Below are 20,937 nucleotides of genomic sequence, written 5' to 3'. Positions count from 1 at the left end.
TTTTTTTTTTTTTAGAGAGAGAGAGCATGAGTGGTGGGTGAGGGGCAGAGAGAGAAAATCTTAAGCAGGCTCCATGCCCAGTGCAGAGCATGACATGGGGCACAATCTCACAACCCTGAGATCATGACCTGAGCCAAAATCAAGAGTTGGACATTTAAACAATTGAGCCACCTAGGCAACCCAAGCCAGGACTATTCTGTTTACCATTAAGGTTAAGATTATAAGGAACTTTTCTGAAAATATAAGATACTTTAAAGGGGGGGCGAGCCAACAAAGAATTTAGCAACTAGCAGAATGATACAGAGCTGCAGGAATACAAAGATTTTTTCTCAATTTGTCAGCTGCAGTGCTTGGTAGGACATAATGTGAACATTCTCTTGTACCTCATAGCTAGTTATTACTTCTGCTTGATATCATTTCTATGGAAACAATAGATTTCTCCACATGTGTGGAATTGTGTTTGTTTTTACACTAGCTGCGAAGTTATCATGTATTACCCCTAGAATCTTGCCCTTCCACTTGGAACTGTATGTGTCTGTTAATTTTTTTTGGTTTTTGGTTTTGTTTTTTGCCTCTGAAAGACTCAAAAAACTGAAAACTCTTCCCCCAAACTTCCCTTGCTCCAAAGTCTTATATAAAGAACAAGAAGAACAAGTCTTACTTCTTCCCATTCAGAAGTGAAGGACGGTGTTCTTTCAGAATTCCCTTTAGAACTATGTTCGGCAGTTGAAGATTCACTCCAGTTAACTCTTGATGTTTTCTCATTTGAAGGGTATGCAATGAGATCAGAATCTGATTTAGAGACATTTTTTGATAAATGCATGTCAATCAGGGCTTTTGGCAATGACCTTATTCTCCCCAAGGTACAGGCTCTCTCCACAAATCCTCCTGTGTTCATAATCCACTGGTCCCCATTCCGGGATCCACTTCTAGTTGTTCTTGTGCCAACAATGGTATGGTTTTCAAGTTGGTTGCTTTTTTTGTGAAAAATTGTTCGACTGACCACTTTGGGTTTAATTTTCTTTACCGAAGTTTCTGAGTTATTTGCTATTGGAGACTTCCTGAAAGGCAAAGGACTATTTGCCAAACTGACTTCATCTTTTCCTTCTTCACATTCATCTCTTTTCCCATAGAGATGAAATGGATTTTCAGGGGACTCACAGGCTGGAGAAGATCCATGGAGAAGGCCTGCAAATTGCCCAGGATCATATTCTTTTGGAGGATCGCTGTCCTCCTGCTGAAAAGGGCCATCTGCAAAAGAGAGGAAGAACATCAGGATGGTTGTTTATAAGGACTCCAAAAGATGATACAATAGCACTGCCTTTTCAAACTTGTGCAATACCCAGACATTTTATTTGTTGGTACAATGATATCCTCACTTTATGAAACACTCATGACCCTATAGTACCATGTATAAAATGAATTTGTGTGTGTGTGTGTGTGTGTGTGTATGAACCACATCTTCCTGACATACCTTAGGGTGCATTTCAAAGATATGAATTGAGTACTAATTGAGTAATTTTATATTGTTCTTCCTTGTCCCCAGAGCATATACTTTATATTGAATAACAAAACTGAGTTTTCTTAAAGTGAAACACCCATGTCCAAACCTTCACAATAAATGAATCATTGTGCAGAAGGACATCAGGCAGGTAAATCAAGATCATACATAATGACATCCCTTTGCCCTTCTCCCAGAAAATAAATTCAGAAACAAAATCTTTGAAAGAAGTATAATTAGAAGTAATTTAAGGTTTAAATTAAGAAGTAATTTAATAATACTGAGAATATTACTTTAAATATAAAATATAGGGGCGCCTGGGTGGCTCGGTTGGTTAGGCGGCTGCCTTCGGCTCAGGTCATGATCCTGGAGCCCCGGGATCGAGTCCCGCTTTGGGCTCCCTGCTTGGCAGGGAGTCTGCCTCTCTCTCTGACCCTCCCCCCTCCCATGCTCTCTATCTCATTTTCTCTCTCAAATAAATAAATAAAATCTTAAAAATATATATATATATAATCGGAGGGGTAGACGAACCATGAGAGACGATGAACTCTGAAAAACAAACAGGGTTCTAGAGGGGAGGGGGGGGGGAGGATGGGTTAGCCTGGTGGTGGGTATTGAGGAGGGCACATTCTGCATGGAGCACTGGGTGTTATGCACAAACAATGAATCATGGAACACTTCATCTAAAATTAATGATGTAATGTATGGGGATTAACATAAGAATAAAAAAATATATATATATAAAATATAAAATTAAGAATAATTCTATAAGTTATATACTTTAGACAAAAAGGATTTGTTCAGGCTTAACATAGGCAAACAATGCAAACCATAATATCACTAAAAAGTGAGACTCTTTTACAAGAAACTGATGTTGAGCTATTAACACAAAGCTATATTTTTCTTTCTTTTTTTTAAAGATTATTTATTTATTTATTTGACAGAGAGAGAGAGAGACAGTGAGAGAGGGAACACAAGCAGGGGGAGTGGGAGAGGGAGAAGCAGGCCCTCCACTGAGCAGGGAGCCAGATGCGGGGCTCCATCCCAGCACTCTGGGATCATGAACTGAGCTGAAGGCAGACGCTTAATGACTGAGCCATCCAGGCGCCCCTATCTTTTTCTTTCTTCTCTGAAATAGCATTAGTTATTTTTAATTTCTTCAGATCTTTGAAAGTGTAATGCAGAAAAGAAAAAAGAAATATTTACTGCTTTGTAATTTTTTCTAGATAAAACACAAATGTTTTAAGATAAAACATAAATGTTCTCTGGGACTTAAAATATACCATGCATTTTTATGACCTAATTTGTCTTTTAAATATATACTGTAAAACCCTGGCCAAAGAACTTAGCAATGGAAGTCAGTATATTTTTTTGATTGGTCATTTTAGTTCATATAGCTGAATATTTGCCACAATCAAAAGTTAAATTACCTGATAAGCTCATAACCCAATCTTGTGAAAGAGTCAAAAATAGCCAATGTGGTGGATAATAACAAATCCAAAGTTGACTTGCTGACTTGCATTTTAAGTACATTAGTTATTACTATAAACTCCAAACACCAAAGTTTTCATAAATTAACAGGTATGTGCTATTTAATAGGCACTGAATTAGGAGTTATATTTACATTTGATCTGCATAACAGTCCTGTGAAATGAATGATTAATAATAATTATGATTATCTGATAGAGATATAGCCAGAATACTGCATTCACATATTTAAACAAATTGGCAACCATAATAAGTCTCAATAGGTATTTGCCCAGAGGATGCTACAGACAAACCAACTTTCTTTATTACAGTTTGGTCCCAAGTCCCTACACGTTCTCTCCCTAGTTGCTGATTGAGGCAGGTTTGTTCCTGACCTTGCATATCCCCATACCTAACCCTGGTTCCTGTTTGGCTTTCCAAGTAGAAGGTGTCCCCCTGCTCTAACCTTGTCACAATGATATCCTGAGATGGAAGAGAGAAGAGTGCTAGGAAGAGAGGTCCAAAAGACAACAATTTAAAGGAGGAGCACTCTGTGCCCACCCAGTACTATAATAATCTCTCTGTCTTCCCACAAAAACTGCATCCCTTTCCAATGTAGCAAAAGTATGTCCTTGATAATAACTCCTTTAGTCCTTCCCTCAAGACAGAGACCCTTCCTGGGGTAGAATAGTAAGTGGAGAGTGAGTGAAGACAGCTCCGAACTCTCTTGAAAGCTAGCGTTTATGGCCTATTATATCCATTTTTTGGAAGTAAAAATGAACACTTAAACAAGTTACTGAAGTTTCCCTAGCTAGTAAAAGGTTAAGCTGAGATTCAAACTAAGATCTATCAGATTCCCATATCCACTGGCCTGGAAAATATATTACTATTTAGATAAAAGAACAATCTAGGGTTCAAAGGCAAGCAAGTAGACTCTTTGTGGGAGGAGATGTACTTCTCCTGTTTATGATTATTCCTGGAATTTGGGATAAGTGAACTAAAAAAGTTTTTTTTCATTTTCATGGAAGCAAGATAATACCAAAAGGAAATAAAACCTGGCATTCTGTTCCAATGTATTTTCTCCTTTTTGTTCCTATGCTACTTGGGTCCATAGTGCTTTACAATGTAACAGGTTGGTATGGATGACAGTAATGGGTAAGTAATGTAAAAGGAAGGAGGAATTCAGAAATAAGGAAGTTTAGAATTTTATTTTGAAAGTTGCTAAAGAAGGCCAAGTGTTTGATTATGAAAAGAAAATTGACAATAATCAGCCTATTGTGGGAAAAAGATTCTGTAAATCTCAGTCAAGAGGTTTTTGACCATAATCATGATAAATGAGAGTTTTAGGGGCATAATTTTATCTAAAGTTTTCTGTGAATATTATTATTAGGTTATCATCCCCTCTGTGGTTTTACCAAAATGACTATAATCACCTCAAAATGCTTTATATTGTCCAAGTCCTCTAGTGATAAGCAATCACTTCCCTAAGTAAAAGGAAATTTAGGTATTGGCATATAAGCGTTGTCTTTTGAATAATAGTTCTTAGCATCATGATAGTTGGTAACATTTTTGTTAAGAGTTGTCAAAAGGCAACTACTACTTGCTTATTTCAATGGCCAAACTCTAAAGATTACTCAAATCAAAGAGAATAAGAAGTCGATATAAAAGCTCCTGAAATGCTAATTTGGTGGATTGATGGCAGGTATGGCCCCACTATGCAACAGCTCCCTGTAGCCACACCCTACTCTGGATCCATTCCTCCCACGTGACTCTGGGCATGACCGTGTGCCTTGCTTTGGCCAATGGGGCAAGAGCCAACACAACAGAAGCAGAGACTTGAAAGGCACTTGTGCACTGGGGCTTGCTCTCTGGCTGCTCTTGCAAGCTTGCTGCCAGGTGAACAAGCCCAGACTCGCCTGAGAGATGATGAAATACATTACCCAGCTGTTTGAAATTATAGGCTTTATTGTTTTTCAAGTATGATGAGGCTAACAGATCAGGAGACAATTGCCATCGAAAAGATAAACTGTTATAGATTCCAAGAGGAGGGAGGATGCCATGCCCTGGGTGGGGGACATGGGGAAACACCAAAGTTAGTTAGGAGGCAGAATGAGTGAGGGAAAAGGTGGGCCAGAGCCTTTATTGTGATTTCTCTGTGAAGGATGGGTGAAACAGGATAATCAGGTTTAGGGTTGGCTAGTTTGAATCGTTTCAGCAGCTTCTGGAGCATAGGGATTATCCCTAGTTGTTTGATACCTGGCCCTGGTGTGATTAGGCCAGGTGAAAAGTGGCCCAGAGTGTGGTTGGGGTATGGCTCTGGATTGGTTGATTTGCATATGAAAGGCATGTTTACTATCTCTAAGATTTAGCTAGCCCTGGGAGGGGCAGTTCCTCCAGGGTCAAAAAGGTCCCAAGATGTTAAAGAATGAACAAAACAAAACAAAACAAACCTAAAGTAAAAAGGCATGGTTGATAGCCCAGCCATCTCTGTCACCTTAGACAATAGTCAGCCAACTTTCTGACAATTGAGTGAGGTCATCCATGACCTACCAATCCCAGGCCAATATGCCAGCTGACCACCCATGAATGAAAAAACCTAGCCAAGATTAGCTGAGGCTGGCCCAGACCAGAAGAAAACACCAGAATCATGAGCTATATAAATGGCTATTATTTTAAGCCATTAAGTTTTGGAGTGGTTGATATACCATGATAGATAAATGGTTCAGCCTGTACCCCAGTTTTCAAAGAAGAATTAATACATTGTTCAAAATACATTCTGGCAATGTTTATATTTTCACTTCTGCAAACAAAGATATAGTATACACCTATAAGTGTTGTGAAGACTTAATAAAATAATAGAAGTAAAGCAGAACAATGCCAGTGGCACAGAACACATTAAATATGTTTCTGCTATTACAACAATTTTTAATTTAAAAGGATTTCATTTTTACAAATGTATTGTATTAGATATTCAATAGTGATTGTATTAGATATTCAATAAAGACTGTTATTTTGACACAGGAAATACATGGAATTTACTCCTTTGTTTCTGCTTATATATTTTTAAAATATACTTTGGAAAGAATTTTTGCACTTTCTTACTATTTTTTTATATGTAGCTGAGGTAAAGTATATAGATTAAACTGTTTTCACAATTTGTCTCATTTAATTTCACACTTCTCTTTTGATAAGTGGATGTTTCATGCCAAGGTACAGAACTAAATATGTGTGAATTCCAATCTGATAGTTACTCAAAGCATCATTAGCATTTCAAAGAAATGTCAGAGAAAGTATCCAATAAATAAGCATTTCAATCTCTTTTTACCCATCTTTGCCCCTGATCTTTATCATATAAATACCTGAATAACAATAAAACCCCAAATTTCATGTCAAGATAAAAACAAATTATGGAAAATGAATGATTTCTTCTTGTATTATAAATCATAACTTTTGTCTACTGGGTCATTTTATTCCTCTTTAGAAAATAAAAAATTTCTCTGTTTCCAGGGATTTGAGTGCTGATATTGATATTAGTAGAAATTCTGTGGTGTTGGTTGTTATTTTTCCTCTCTCACTTGTGATTTTATTTATTTGGGTCTTTTTTCTTTTTGATAAGTCAGGCTGGAGATTTATCAATTTTATTAATTTTTTTCAAAGAACCAGCTCCTGGTTTCATTGATCTATTGTTTTTTTAGTTTCTATACCATTGATTTCTGCTCTAATCTTTATTATTTCCTTCCTTCTGCTGGCTTTAGGCTTAATTTGTTGTTCTTTTTTTCTAGCTTCTTTTGATGTAAGGTTAGGTTTTTATTTGAGATTTTTCTCGCTTCTTGAGGTAGGCGTGTATTGCTATATACTTCCCTCTTAGGACTACTTTTGCTACATCCCAAAGGATTTGGACCATTGTGTTTTCATTTTCATTTGTTTCCATGTATTTTTTTATTTCTTTGATTTCCTGGTTGACCCATTCATTGTTTAGTAGCATATTGTTTGACCTCCATATATCTATGGTCTTTCCAAATTTTTTCCTGTGGTTGACTTCTAGTTTCATAGCATTGTGGTCAGAAAAGATGCATGGTATAACTTCGATCTCTTTGTATTTGTTGAGTCCTGTTTTGTGACCTTATACGTGATCTATTCTGGAGAATGATCCATGTGTACTTGAAAAGAATGTATATTCTTCTGTTTTAGGATGGAATGTTCTAAGTATATGTATTAAGTCCATCTGGTCTAATGTGTCATTCATGAAAAAGAAAAGCAAAGCTAGAGGCATCACAGTTCTAGACTTCAAGTTATATTACAAAGCTATAGTCATCAAAACAGTATGGTACTGGCACAAAAGTAGACACATAGATCAACAGAACAAAATAGAAAACCCAGAAATGAACCCACAACTATATGGCCAATTAATCTTCAACAAAGCAAGAAAGAATATACAGGGGGTGTAAAAATGAAAATAAAAAAAAAAAGAAAAGAGAAGGAAACTAACAGCTACATGCTAAGGACTGCACCAGTGCTATTCTCTCCCCCTGTTTCTATCCTCTTCCCCTGCTCCTATCCCACCCTCTTGGAGTTAATCATGGTCTTTGGAGTCAGAGGATTTGAGTCCCAATTATATTTCTCAATTTCTGTATATCTAAGATAGTTGTTTAATTATCTGGGCCTCAGTTTCCTTACATGTAAATGGTGATAATTATATCTCCTAAAAATGTCTTATTTCTTCAATAGTAATAATCATATCTCGTATTGTGCTAGGTACCATGTTCAGGTTATTTACATTGTCTCATTTAATCCTTACAGCAACCCTCAAGGTGCATATTATTCCCTTTGTGCAGATGATAAAATTGATAAGCAAGTCGAATCACTTGACCCAAATCATACAAGCAAAAATTAGCAAAGCCAGGATGGATCAGAAGTATTGTTGACCCCAAAGTCCTCATCTTTAGCCATTCTGATACACTAGAGATAATAAACGCAAGATTTTTTTTTTTTTAAGATTTTATATTTTTGACAGAGAGAGAGACAGTGAGAGAGGGAACACAAGCAGGGGGGGTGGGAGAGGGAGAAGCAGGCTTCCCGCAGAGCAGGAAGCCCAATGCGGGGCTTAATCCCAGGACCCTGGGATCATGACCTGAGCCAAAGGCAGATGCTTAATGGCTGAGCCACCCAGGTGCCCCAATGCAAGATTTTATTACAGTGCCTTTAGACGTAGCTGCTGTTGATATCATTAGTCTCCAAAATTCCATAAGATGGTTCTTGTTTGGTACTTTCTGTGTTTGTGTTACTATTGTTATAATCATACATGAAAAAATCAGTTGTTTGCTTGTTTTTAACTTAACCCATGTGACTTTGCTGATAACTGACAGAACAAATGTTGACTGGAGTTTGGTTAACAAGGTTCTTAAATTTTGAGTTGAGAAGTTTGTTCATGGAACATCATGGCAGTTTTCTTAATGTAGAAGTAAAATAATAAAGGCATTCACTTAGAGGGTAAAAATATGCAGTGGGAAACAGTCTCTTCAACAAATGATATTAGGAAAACTGGACAAAAACATGCAAAAGAATGAAACTGGACCACTTTCTTATACCAGACCAAAAATAAATTCACAATGAATGAAAGATCTACATGTGAGACCTGAAACCATAAAAATCCTAGAGAAGAATACAGGCAGTAACCTCTTTGACATTGGCCATAGTAACTTCTTTCTAGATATGTCTCCTGAAGCAAGGGAAACAAAAGCAAAAATAACTATTGGGACTAAATCAAACTAAATCAAAATAAAAAGCACAGCGAAGGCAACAATCAACAAAACTAAAAGGCAACCTACAAAATGGGAGAAAATATTTGCAAATGATATATCCAATAAAAGTTTAGTATCCAAAGTATATAAAGAACTTATAAAACCCAACACCCCAAAAATGAAAAATCCAACTAAAAAATGGGCAGAAGACATGAATAGACATTTTTCCAAAGAAGACATACAGATGGCCAACAGACCCATGAAAAGATACTCAACATCACTGATCATCAGGGAAATACAAATCAAAACTACAATAAGATATCACCTCACACCTGTCAAAATGGCTAAAATCAACAACATAAGAAACAACAGGTGTTGGTGAGGATGTGGAGAAAAAAAAACCCTCTTGTACTGTTGGTGGGAATGCAAACTGGTGCAGGCACTGTGGAAAACAGTATGGAGGTTCCTCATAAAGTTAAAAATAAGAACTACCCTATGATAGATATTTACTCAAAGAATACAAAAGTACTAATTCAAAGGGATACATGCACCCCAATGTTTATAGCAGATTATCTATAATAGCCAAATTATGGAAACAGCCCAAGTGTCCATTGATTGATGAATGTATGAAGAAGATGTGGTATATTATGGAATGGAATATTATTCAGCCATAAATGGAATCTTATTGGAATGGAATGGAATATTGGAATATTTTTCAGTCATAATAAAGAATGAAATCTTGCCATTTGCAATGACATGGATGGAGCTAGAGAGTATTACACTAAGTGGAATAAGTCAGTCAGAGAAAGACAAATACCATATGATTTCATTCATGTGGAATTTAAGAAACAAAACAAATGAGCAAGGAGGGGGGGAAGAAGAGAGAGAGGAAAACCAAGAAACAGACTCTTCACTATAGAGAACAACTTGATGGTTATCAGATGGGAGGAGGGTGGGGGATGGGTTAAATAGGTGATGGGGATTAAGGAGTGCACTTGTGATGAACACTGGGTGTTGTATGGAAGTGTTGATTCACTATATTGTATACCTGATGCTAATATTATATTGTATGCTAACTGGAATAAAAAAAAAACATATATTAATGGGGTGGGCACCTGGCTGGTTTAGTCAGTTAAGCATTGGACTCTTGTCAATCTCAGGTCACAATCTCAGGGTTGTGGGATTGAGCCTCTTGTCAGTCTCCATGCTTAGTGGGGAGTCTGCTTGAGATTTTCTCTCCCTCCCCCTCTGCCCTCCCCCCTGCTCTCTCTCTCCCTCAAATAAATAAACAGCTTTTTAAAAAACGTGTAATAATGAAAGAATAAAATGAGCACACGATAGCAACAAACAAAAACCAACTATGGGTAATAACTTTAATAAAGCAGGTATCAAGGAATCCCTGTGGCCCTGGAAAATGGATGGGCAAAACTGAATCAGGTGACAGCAACAAGATCCAGAACTGGATCTGCAGCTGTGCAGCTGTAGTCGTGAAAAGAAAATGAAATTGGATGGACCTTGCAAGCCATGAAATTGCCTTTAGATTCTGATTAATCAAAGGAGAGGGCCCAGCACTAAGCAGGATGCTGAGCAATGGAATCTGAGAACAACTTGAAGAACTAGAAAAAATTCTGCAAAAAGACAATAGGAAGCAGCTTAAGCCCTTGAGAATCTTAGGAATATCCAATAAAGACATGATTTTAGTAGGGCTAGAGACTTAATCTGAAGAAAAACTTTCAGGAGCAGAATCCAAATTCAGCAGAGTGAAAACACCAGAGACGTCAAGGAGAAAAAACATTTTATATAATGGGGAAATGGTAGTGGCATGGGAAGCGACGGTCCAGAGGAGGGAGACCTTGGACATAATAGTAGCAAAATACAGTGTTCAACTGTGAGACTACTACTTTGGAAAGCAAAGTAAATGGAGCTCTGGAGAACTCTGAAGTAATGGCAAGAAGTCTTTCTGAATCAAGCAGAGAAGCTCCCCTGTTTCTTAATACTTCATGGTAACAACAAAGGAAAAAGTCCTTGAGCAGTGAAATGGGTAAAGTTATTCTCATATGGTATGGCTCATGCCTATTCTCATATAGCAACCTCTTCTGAATGAATAATCCAGGACATCTCTTCTCATTAAACATGGGAAATAAAAAAGGATTTTAATAGAAGCCCATTTAAAGACATTGCAAGAAAAATAAATGAAAATGAATGAAGAGCCAATGAAAACAAACAAAAAATATGGCCCCATGGAATTTGAAAACTGCAACCTAAAATTGAAAAGTATTTTTTAAAAATTAAGAAAATCATCTAAGATCTGAAGAACAACCTATACCATAGTAGAGGAGCTCAGATATGAGATGTCTGGTCATTTCCTTTTCTCTTTCCCATTCACTCCATACAATTCAGTCCTAAAGTCATTAGATGAGGAAAAGTGGCATCTATACCTTCAGTGGAGAATGGGGATTTGTAGTGACCCAGAGTTGAGAATCAGGGCTCAAGCAGGGTAATTGTGGTGTCCATGTTTGGGGCAACCCAGAATGGCATGTTGGAGTCCATGCAGGGTTAGGAGGGTGTCCACATGTGGAGTAGTCCAGTATGGAGTGTCAGGGTCCAGGTGGGGGTAGGGAGGAACCTATGGAGGGGGAGTGGCCTAGTAGGAGTCAGCAAAGCAAGGGGGATATCCCTGCAGAGGGGTGGTCTGGGGTGTCAAAACCCAAACAGGGCAAGGAAAGTGTCCCCGTTCAGAAGAGAAAAGTGTTTGTGCATGGAGTTGCCTGGCATGGGATGTCAAAGCCCAATCAGAGAAAGGAGCATGTCTGGCAATGGCCTGCTATAAGGTGCAGCCTCAGGAGGATGAGCAGGGTGTTTACACAGAGAGATAAACTGGCATAGAGAATCAAATTTCAGTCAAGGGTAGAAAGAAATCTGAGTGGTGAGGAAGTGGATCTGGGAAATTGGTTACTTACAAGGGGTTGATCGAATAAGCAACTACATTAAGGATAATGGGAACCAGATTTCACATTAAACTGTTTAAGGGAGAATTTTTAAATATGAAGAGGAAGAAAACTAGAATGAACTTTGTGATGTTGGATTGGAATTGAAGATACCAATGTTTCCAAGATATATAGATAAAGACAGATGTAAATATGTATTTGTGTATGTATGTATTTACACATATATATTACTTACCTCTGTCAACTAAGAAGGTGTGGGAAATTGAAATCCCCCTGGTAGTAAGTAAGGCCTACATTTTGGCTTCTAGATATATTTTTAACTCAAATCAGCAATGATCCATTGAGAAATTACTGATAGATATCAGGGCCAGTGCAGGGAAGGTGCAAGATGAATCTGGAACACCTTGTGCCAGAAAGCAAAGAAGTCCTCAGAGTGATGAGATATGTTAGGAGGGTAGAGAAGCCAGTTTGACTGGGCTCCAACTGTTTAAACTGCGGACAATATTAGGAACAAAATAAATAATGACAGTTAATGGGTTATAACCTATTAAATAAAATAGGAACACATGAGCCCATAAAAATATATAAATAAATGAATGATTTAAAAGTTTGATTAGGAATGGGAAATTTAAATAATTTCAAATGACCTCCCCATAAAATACTTATTAATTACAAAGTGAAAAAGAGTAACTCTGTGGTGAAGAGTTCAGGGAGGTGCTATCTTAATCAAACGATGAAGGTGAACATCACCAGTAGTAAGGCAAATAAAAATCTTGGCCCACCTGATAGGATGCAATGAGAAAAACACAGAATCACTTCTGGATTTTCCTGCCAAAGATGCATAACCTAAATATACTCATGCAGAAATATCAGATAAACCTAATTTGTGAGATAGTCTACAAAATAACTGCCTGTAATCTTCAAAAGTGTCAAGGTAATGAATGTCAAGGAAAGTGAGAGGAACTATTCAGATGGAAAGAGACTAAAGAGACATTACAACCAAATGCAACATGGGATCCTCAGCTAGATTCTTTTTATCATGGAAATTATTATTGAGGAAAGTAGGAAAACGTGAGTGAGGTCTGAGGAATAGATGGTAGCAATGTATTTTCTGATTTGGTTCCATTGTGGTTGTGTGGTTGTTTCCTACAAACAAGTACATTCTAGAGTGGCACAGGACATGCCATGATGAAGTAGTATTTTTCTGTGTTGTCCAGGAATGCATGGGGTCCCCAAGATCTTCTCAGGGGTCCCATGAGATCAAAACAATTTTCATACTAATACTAAGACATTTATTTGCCCTTTTCACTCTCATTATCTCATGAGTGTGCAGTGGAGTTGTTCAGAGGCTACATGATGTATCTTTCCATAGTGAAAATGGGTGATGACTCTTCAGGTCTCACTGTAGGAATTGGCACACTATCACTTCTCACATCCACAGAGAGAAAAAGTCATATGTCTAAACCTAAAGTAAATGGAGTGGGGATGTAAAGGCCACCTGCTGTACTGCACTACAGTGTCACATGGCAGAAGAGGGAGTGAAGAACTGAGAGCAACAATCACATCTACCACAGAATACTTTTAATGTTTCCCTTTTTAAATTGATGCTTTCTCTAATTTTTGGATAGATAGCATTTATTAAGTATGTTCTTTTGTATTCCAACTTCGCTGAGAATTTTAATTATGATTGAATATTGAGTTTATATCAAATGGTTTTCTTCACCTATTGAGTTGATTATGTAGTCTTTCTCCTTTAATCTGCTAGTGTAAATAACATATTTTTTTTATGTTAAACACACTGGATATTAATGGGATGAACTGGCCATAATGAATTTTCCTTTTGATGTCCCACTAGATTTGGTTTGCTAGTACTTTGTTTAGGATTTTTGCATCTATGTTCATGAATGAAACAGGACTTTAATCTTTCCTTCTTATACTGTCTAGTTTTGATATGAATCTTACTAGTGTCATAAGAACCAGTTGGAGAAAATTCTCACTTCTTCAATTCTCTACAGCAGTTTGTACAAGATTGCAATGGTCTGTTTCTTAACAGTTATATTTAATTTACCTTTAAAATAATCTTGACTCAACATACTCTTTGTGGAAAGATTTTTAATTATTCATTCAATTTCTTTAATAGCTGTAGGACTATTTGGGGTTTCTATATCTTTTTGAAGTTTTGGCAGGTTATAATTATCTAGAATTTATCCATCTCTCTCAGTTTCAAAATTTGTTGGCACAAAGTTGTTCATAATTTTTTCTTAGTATCTTTTGAATCTATGTAACTGTAGTTACAGTCCTTCTCATTCCTAATATAGTTTGTTGGTACAGTCTCCCTTTCTTCTTTACTGTTCTTACTAGAAATTACATCTACTTTTAAGTGTATAAAATATTCTGCTTCTGATTTTATATATTAGTTTCTATTTCTGTTCTTTACCACTTCCTTTTTCCTACTTTTCTGGGTTTTTTTCTATTATTTCTTATAAAATTTCTTAAATTTGCATTTAGCTCGTTAGTCTTCAGCATTTCGTCTTTTCTAATATAAGGATTTAAAATTTCTAAGCTCCACTTACACTGCTTTCACCATGGTTGATATTTATATTTACATTTTTGTTGAAATATAAACATTTTTAAGTTAGAATTTGGTGTCTCAACTCATTTTTCATGAGTCATTTAGAAGTGTGTATTTAAATTCACATTTTTATGGGGATATATATGGGAGTCTTTAACATAATTGAGTTCTTGTCAGAAAATGGAGTATATATGAATCTGAGTCTTTGATATGTATTGAAACTTGCTTATAGCCAAGTTAAGATAAATTTTTATCAATGTTCCATGACAATAACATGTATTCTCTAGTTGTTGGGTACCAAGCTCTATGTATTTTACCAGATTAAGTTTATTAATTGAGCTGTGAAAATATTTCATCAATTGAGGTATGTTGAAATCTCCCAGTTTTAGTGGACTTATGATTTTTCCTTCTACTTCTATTAAATATATATATGATGTATATCATATGCATAATTTTTAAGTGCACACATATTTAGAATTTTTATATTTTCCTGGTGAATTGAACATTATAATATTCCATAGTGACTTTTTATATCCTGGAAAAACCTTTAGTGTTAAAGTCTACTTGGCTTGAAACTGATATAGCTACCCAACTTTCTTTGAGCTAATATTTCTTGGGTATAACTTCTTTCATCTTTACCTTCTGTGTGTGTGGGGGGGGGGGGCGGGTGTGCCCTTAGCTATAGATGTGTCTATTTTAAAGAAGATAAATCTGGATTTTGTTTTCCTACCATCTAAACAACCTCTTCTTTTTAAATGGTGAAATTAGCAAATTTATGTTGATTTTGGTGGTTACATATTTCGATTTTGTTCTACTACTTTACATTTTGACATCCATTTATCTTTCATATTCTTTTTTATGTCTATTCCCTTTTTTGTTATTTTTTTCTCATTACTATTTTTTTCTATGTCTTGGAATTTATATAGTTTATTTTTATTCTTTTGGTACACTTATAATTTTACCATTCATTTTTTTTTAAGATTTTAAGATTTTATTTATTTATTTGACAGAGACAGAGACAGCAAGAGCAGGAACACAAGCAGGGGGAGTGGGAGAGGGAGAAGCAGGCTTCCCGCTGAGCAGGGAGCCCGATGTGGGGCTCAATCCCAGGAGTCTGGGATCATGACCTGAGCCGAAGGCAAACGCTTAACAACTGAGCCACCCTTACCATGCCCTTACCATGCATTTTTAATTTAACAAAGTCTAAAGTTGAACAGTACCTTATCCACTCACTTCCTCAACAATTTTAAGATTTTAAATCACTTGAAATTTACTTGTTCTCTAATAAATGCTGTTATCAGTGTTTTAATTCTGTTTGCTAACTTTTCCAGATCATGTTATTATTTTATTCAGACTATTTTTATTTGAATTTGCACATATGTTTACCATCTTATTTATTCACTATTACTTCCTCAGAATGTCCTGAGATCATTTTCTTTCGAGAAAGAAAAAATGTGTTGGTGGTAAATGCTTTCAGTTTTTTTTTTTAAAGATTTTATTTATTTTTTTGACAGAGAGAGACATAGCGAGAGCAGGAACACAAGCAGGGGGAGTGGGAGAGGGAGAAGCAGGCTTCCCACAGAGCAGGGAGCCCGATGTGGGACTCGATGCCAAGACCCTGGGATCATGACCTGAGCCGAAGGCAGACGCTTAACGACTGACCCACCCAGGTGCCCTGCTTTCAGTTTTTCAACTAAATGACTTTATATTACACTTTCATTTATTAAAAATAAGGTTTTTAAAGTTCACAATTTTAGATTGATGATTATTTTCTCTCACACCTTGAAGATATTATTGTATTCTTTTTGGCTTCTATCATATCCTTGATAAGGTGGCCATCATTATACCTATGCTTTTGCTGCAGGTGATCCATCATTTCTTCACCTGCTTTGAAAATCTCTTTTGTATTTTTTAATTTCATAATAATGTATCTTATTGTGGATTTCTCTTTGTTTATCCTGTTTGGAATACAGTGTGTTTCCTGGACCTATGATTCCATGTTTCATCAGTTGTGGAAAAAAATTCAGTCATTATCCATCAAAAAGCTTCCTCTTCTATATACTCTTTATTATTTCATCCTGAATGTCTGATTAAGTGCATGTTACCCTTCTTATCCCATCCTTCATATCTTTTCATGTCTTCTATATTTTTTTGCCTCTTTGCCCTCTCTGCTACACTTTGGGTAATTTCTTCAAATTTCTTTTCCAATTTACCAATTCTCTCTTCATCTCCGCCTAACCTGCTATTCTGAAATTCTGTTCATGTAGAATTTTTTAAAAGATTTTGTTTATTTATTTTTCAGAGAGAAAGAGAGAGAGAAAGAGAGAGAGAGAGAGAACATGAGCAGGGGGAAGGGCAGAGGGAGAAGCAGGCTCCAAGCTGAGCAAAAAGCCCAATATGGGACTTGATCCCAGGACCCTGGGATCATGACCTGAGCCGAAGGCAGATGCTTAACTGACTGATCCACCCAGGTGTCCCTCTTTTAGAATTTTAAAAATAATTTCAAGTGTTATATTTTTCATATCTAGAAATGTCATTTATTTTTCAAATTTGCCTGCTATTTACTGATTGTCCTTGTTTTTACTCATCTTCATGATTGGGCATTTAATTCTTTAAATGTATTATAACTTTTTAAATTTATTATTGTTTTATTTCCTATTTTCAGTAACAATACCTATAGTCACTGGGGACTACATATGTATTTGCTATTTTTGATGACACCTATTTATTCTGATTTGCTTTTTAAGGTGAATAGAAATCATTTATTGTTACCTCATTACTTGATCTTAATCTATGGAAGCCTGTCAGTTCCCTCCAGAGAGACTTTATATTTGCCTTCAGCTTCCCTTAATAGTCTTGACTCAGCCTCCTAACTTTAACCACTGAACCAGGGCACAGTGTTCAAATAGCAGTGCTATTATTGACATCTGCACTCAGAGAAACATTGACTTTCTTTCTTCTAATACACATTTCAGAGAGCACAGCTTGTTAGAGCAAGCAACATCTAAAAGAATGTGTCCTATTCAGAATATATTTGTTCTGCTGCAGAAAGATTATCTCAGAGCACTTTAATCTGCCATAATACTTTGTAGCAAAATGTTTTTATTATAAAAATGTGTTCATAAAGATTTCAATTAAAAAAATCCAGTTTTTAAAAAAAATCAGCATGGAGTCTGCTTAAGATTCTCTCTCTCTGCCCCTTTCCCTCACCACTGACACCCCCACTTGGGTATGCGCTCTCTCTCAAAAAATAAAATAAAAATAAAATAAATAAAAAATCCAGCTTATTTTGACTAAATGATTTTACCCTACTAAATAGGTAGAGTTAATAATAAATTGCCTTGCCATGCATGTTAGTACTTTGTAATATGTGACATAATATATAAATCAATAAGTAATCTTGAGTATTAAATAAATGAAGAACAAGCTTACTATAATTATGAGCTCAAATAAAGCAAATCCTTTTTAAAATAAAATTCCCCTAAAATGTATATTTATAAAGAACACAAAAGAAATTCATGGAGTTTTGGTAATTTTTAAGCATTCCAATTACTCTATGATATTCAGTAAAAATGATAACCATGCAAAATAACCATAGAGTGTGTTTTGTATTTAAATCCTAGATCACCTAAAGAGAACAAGGAGCTAAACTTTGGTAATATATGTGGTCAACATGGCTCAACAAGCTTTTAAAAGGGTAGTGGGTCTTATCAGAAATATTTAGGAGAAATGTTATTTTTTATTCATTTATATTGTAATTATACGAACCATGTGGTAGTTTATTTATCTGCCTTGTTTTCTTAGTCATAGAACTCACACGCTTTGGCTAGTATGTTCATTTATATCCAAATATTAAGAATGTCTTCTCAGGTTACATATATACTAAGACACAAGTATGAATCAAACAAATAATAATGAGCCACAGAGACAGCTATATAGAGTTCATATTCTCTTAATTACCCAAGTTTAAAAATCAATTGAAGTTTCCAAAGATATGTGAAATTAATTTAAATAAATACCAATTCCACGCTTATTTCAAAAATTACAAAGGCCTAAGATTAAGATTCCACACTAGGTAAGGGGAACCAACATTTATTATGCCTCTTCTATGTTCACAGTCATTTGATCTCATTAGGTCAATCCCCACACAAATCTTTGAAGTAGGTATTATTATCACCCTTAAACTGATAAGGAATAGCTAGTAAATAGAAAAGACAGTATAGGATATAAATCTGGCTAGTCTAAAACCTGCCTCTTTCCGTTCCATTACAAGGTTTTGTGCTTATGTTTTACCCAAGAATTTCCTACGGCATCAACACGTGTCCTATTGAGACAGGATAGGGAAAGCAAGAGGGGCTTAACTCCTATAAAACCACTGGTCTCAGGCAAGGGTTAAAAGTTTCTATACTCAGAGACATACACCTCCTTCCGGGAAAGAGAACAAATGAGAGATAATAGCCATCAGGGAGTAATGGTTGTCTGGGCAAAATTGGAAGTAACAATTTAAAGCCTGCTTGCGCAGGTATTTCTATTTTCCAGGAGCTCTAAAAGAATGTTGACCATGAAAAAAGGCATCCTGTGACTGTGTCCATTATTAATGACCATAAGATAATGACCATGGGACTGAAGGACTCTTCCCCACTCCCTGCCCCTCACCCTTTGGAAAAGTGCCTTTATAGCCTTGTATGCTAGCCCTTCAGGGAGTGACATTCCTTCCTTGTCAGCTCCCTTGTATACAAGCTATCTCTAATAAAGTCCACCTGGTTTCTTTCTCTTGAATTCAGTGTTTGTTTCTATAACATTGAGACTCAAGAACCTGGTTTTGGGGGTCTGGTAACACTGTCCTATTAGTACTATTGGATTTAGAAAACCACCCAGTGGTTCCCTCTTCAGGTATCAGCAGTGATCTTTGGGTATTTATTCTGATTGCAAAATTAGCCCAAAGATCATTGCTATGCTTAAATACTATATGGCATCAGATCCAGCATGCAATAAAATTCCCTCCTCTAAAGAACTTAAGATCAGCAGCTGCCTTTCTGAAAATGTATCCAGGTAAGCGCTGTTCTTTCCTGGCTTCTTAGCCCCATACTCTGCCAAATTCAGTTTTTAAAGCAGAAGCCAGAGGCTGCTGGAGTTCTGGCAGCTCCTGGACCAGAACAGACCAGGCTGTTTGGCTCTGATTTCAAACATTTATAATCTTTTCTCTTGCTCCCTGTGCTCAATATAGGAGAGAGGCTATCAGCCAATTTCCCCACCGTTTATAGCAAATCCCAAGGCTTCCTCGTTTCCAGCTGCTAAGCTGCCTGGGCAGACTGTATTACTAAATTATTGTATCTTTTTGGTAGAGTGCCTGATCTGTCTTGGCATGCGCTTTGCATTGAAAGAAGCTCCTGTTGCAAGCAAAGGAAGCTAGCTACATTCACCCTTCCCACACGCCTTTCCTCTGTTACCCTCAACCACTAACTTCTTTGTTTCCCGTGTATAAACCAAGTTCACAGGGCAGTTTCTCATCTATCTCTGACCCCCTAGGGAGTCAGGGATTTCAAAGGGAGTTCTGTGCTAGGAGTAATTCCCATAGCCTAGAGCCAGATGAATAAATGGCTTATAGTGAATAACTACATTTGGAACCAAGAGGTTTTGTTTCTCTCTTACCAAAATGTATTTCTTTGTAATACTGAAGTCACTGTAACCATGTATTTTCCTAAACAGAAGAGACTGTATTGAGGGAAGAGAGGAAAGAACCCCTTTAACCCAAGTCTATTGTTTTGAAGTGTGTAGGTCCTGGTTTTAACTTATTTTGAAAATGATTTCTGTTTTTATACTCTCCCAACTGGTTGTGAAAGCGAAACAAAGAACTGCCCTGGAGAAATCAAACAAAAAAAGTAGCTCTGTAATCTTTAAATTAGAAAAGCAATTTCGTAATATAAAAAGCATGGACATTATTTTTAATTGCTCTTAAATGAATAATCACTCTGATTCGATTTTCAAAAGCCCTATCCTGAATTTGAACTCAAAGTCACCCAAACACCCTCAGTAAAAGCTCTGGAATGTAATGCATTCAAATGTATCCTGTGAGTTTTCTATTCCTGCAAGCAATGAGCATCCTAGATTTTTCTCACATGCATCCCAAGAGATGTCTCATTCCAAAAGAGCAGGAAAGTCATCAAAAGTGTAATCCTATTAACAAGACACACCATAGAAAATATACAGAAATGTTAAACATAAATTATATCTAGCAAGTTATGTTTTAAATCAACACTGCTGTTGCTATGGCAAGAAATATTTCGTGTAAAGTAAAAATCCTCTATAAGGGTTTGGGGCTACAGCCATGGCAACGATGGGACAATGACTGCAGTACTGCTCAACTCTGCTAATGTTTCTGTCTGACTCAGACAGAGGAACTCGATGTGCATCAAATGCATGTAAAGCGGCCTAGAAAATCGATCATTTATTGCTATTTTTCACATGATTCCACAACTGACTAAAGAAGACATTGAAAGAATAGCAGAGAGCCTAAACAAAGGATCTATGTTTTTTTGAGTTTCTTACGGTCATGGAAGCTGGAGAGTTCCACTATAGTTGAAGTGTTGGTAAATGGCATATTCAATAGCAAAACATCTCACAGTTTTCAGGTTGGGGGCATCATGTAATTTTCCACAAATAGGGAAAATGAAATGCCATCAAATTGCAACTTCTACCACTTAAACA

The 20,937-nt window shown here is 36.4% G+C and overlaps 1 protein-coding gene across 1 annotated transcript in view; it reads right to left on the bottom strand.

Moving 5' to 3' along the window:
- The window catches only part of ANKS1B (ankyrin repeat and sterile alpha motif domain containing 1B), a 717,443-nt gene that overhangs the window by 469,206 nt on the left and 227,300 nt on the right, over positions 1–20,937 (bottom strand). The window contains exon 4 of the mRNA XM_034987766.1: positions 662–1,251. Coding sequence (XP_034843657.1) covers positions 662–1,251 — 590 coding nt within the window. The remainder of the gene's footprint in view (positions 1–661; positions 1,252–20,937) is intronic.

The sequence above is a fragment of the Mirounga leonina genome, unplaced genomic scaffold, assembly GCF_011800145.1.
Source record: "Mirounga leonina isolate KUSES-001 unplaced genomic scaffold, KU_Mleo_1.0 Mir_418, whole genome shotgun sequence".
Lineage (NCBI taxonomy): Eukaryota > Metazoa > Chordata > Mammalia > Carnivora > Phocidae > Mirounga > Mirounga leonina.
This window is presented reverse-complemented; position numbering and strand designations above follow the sequence as displayed.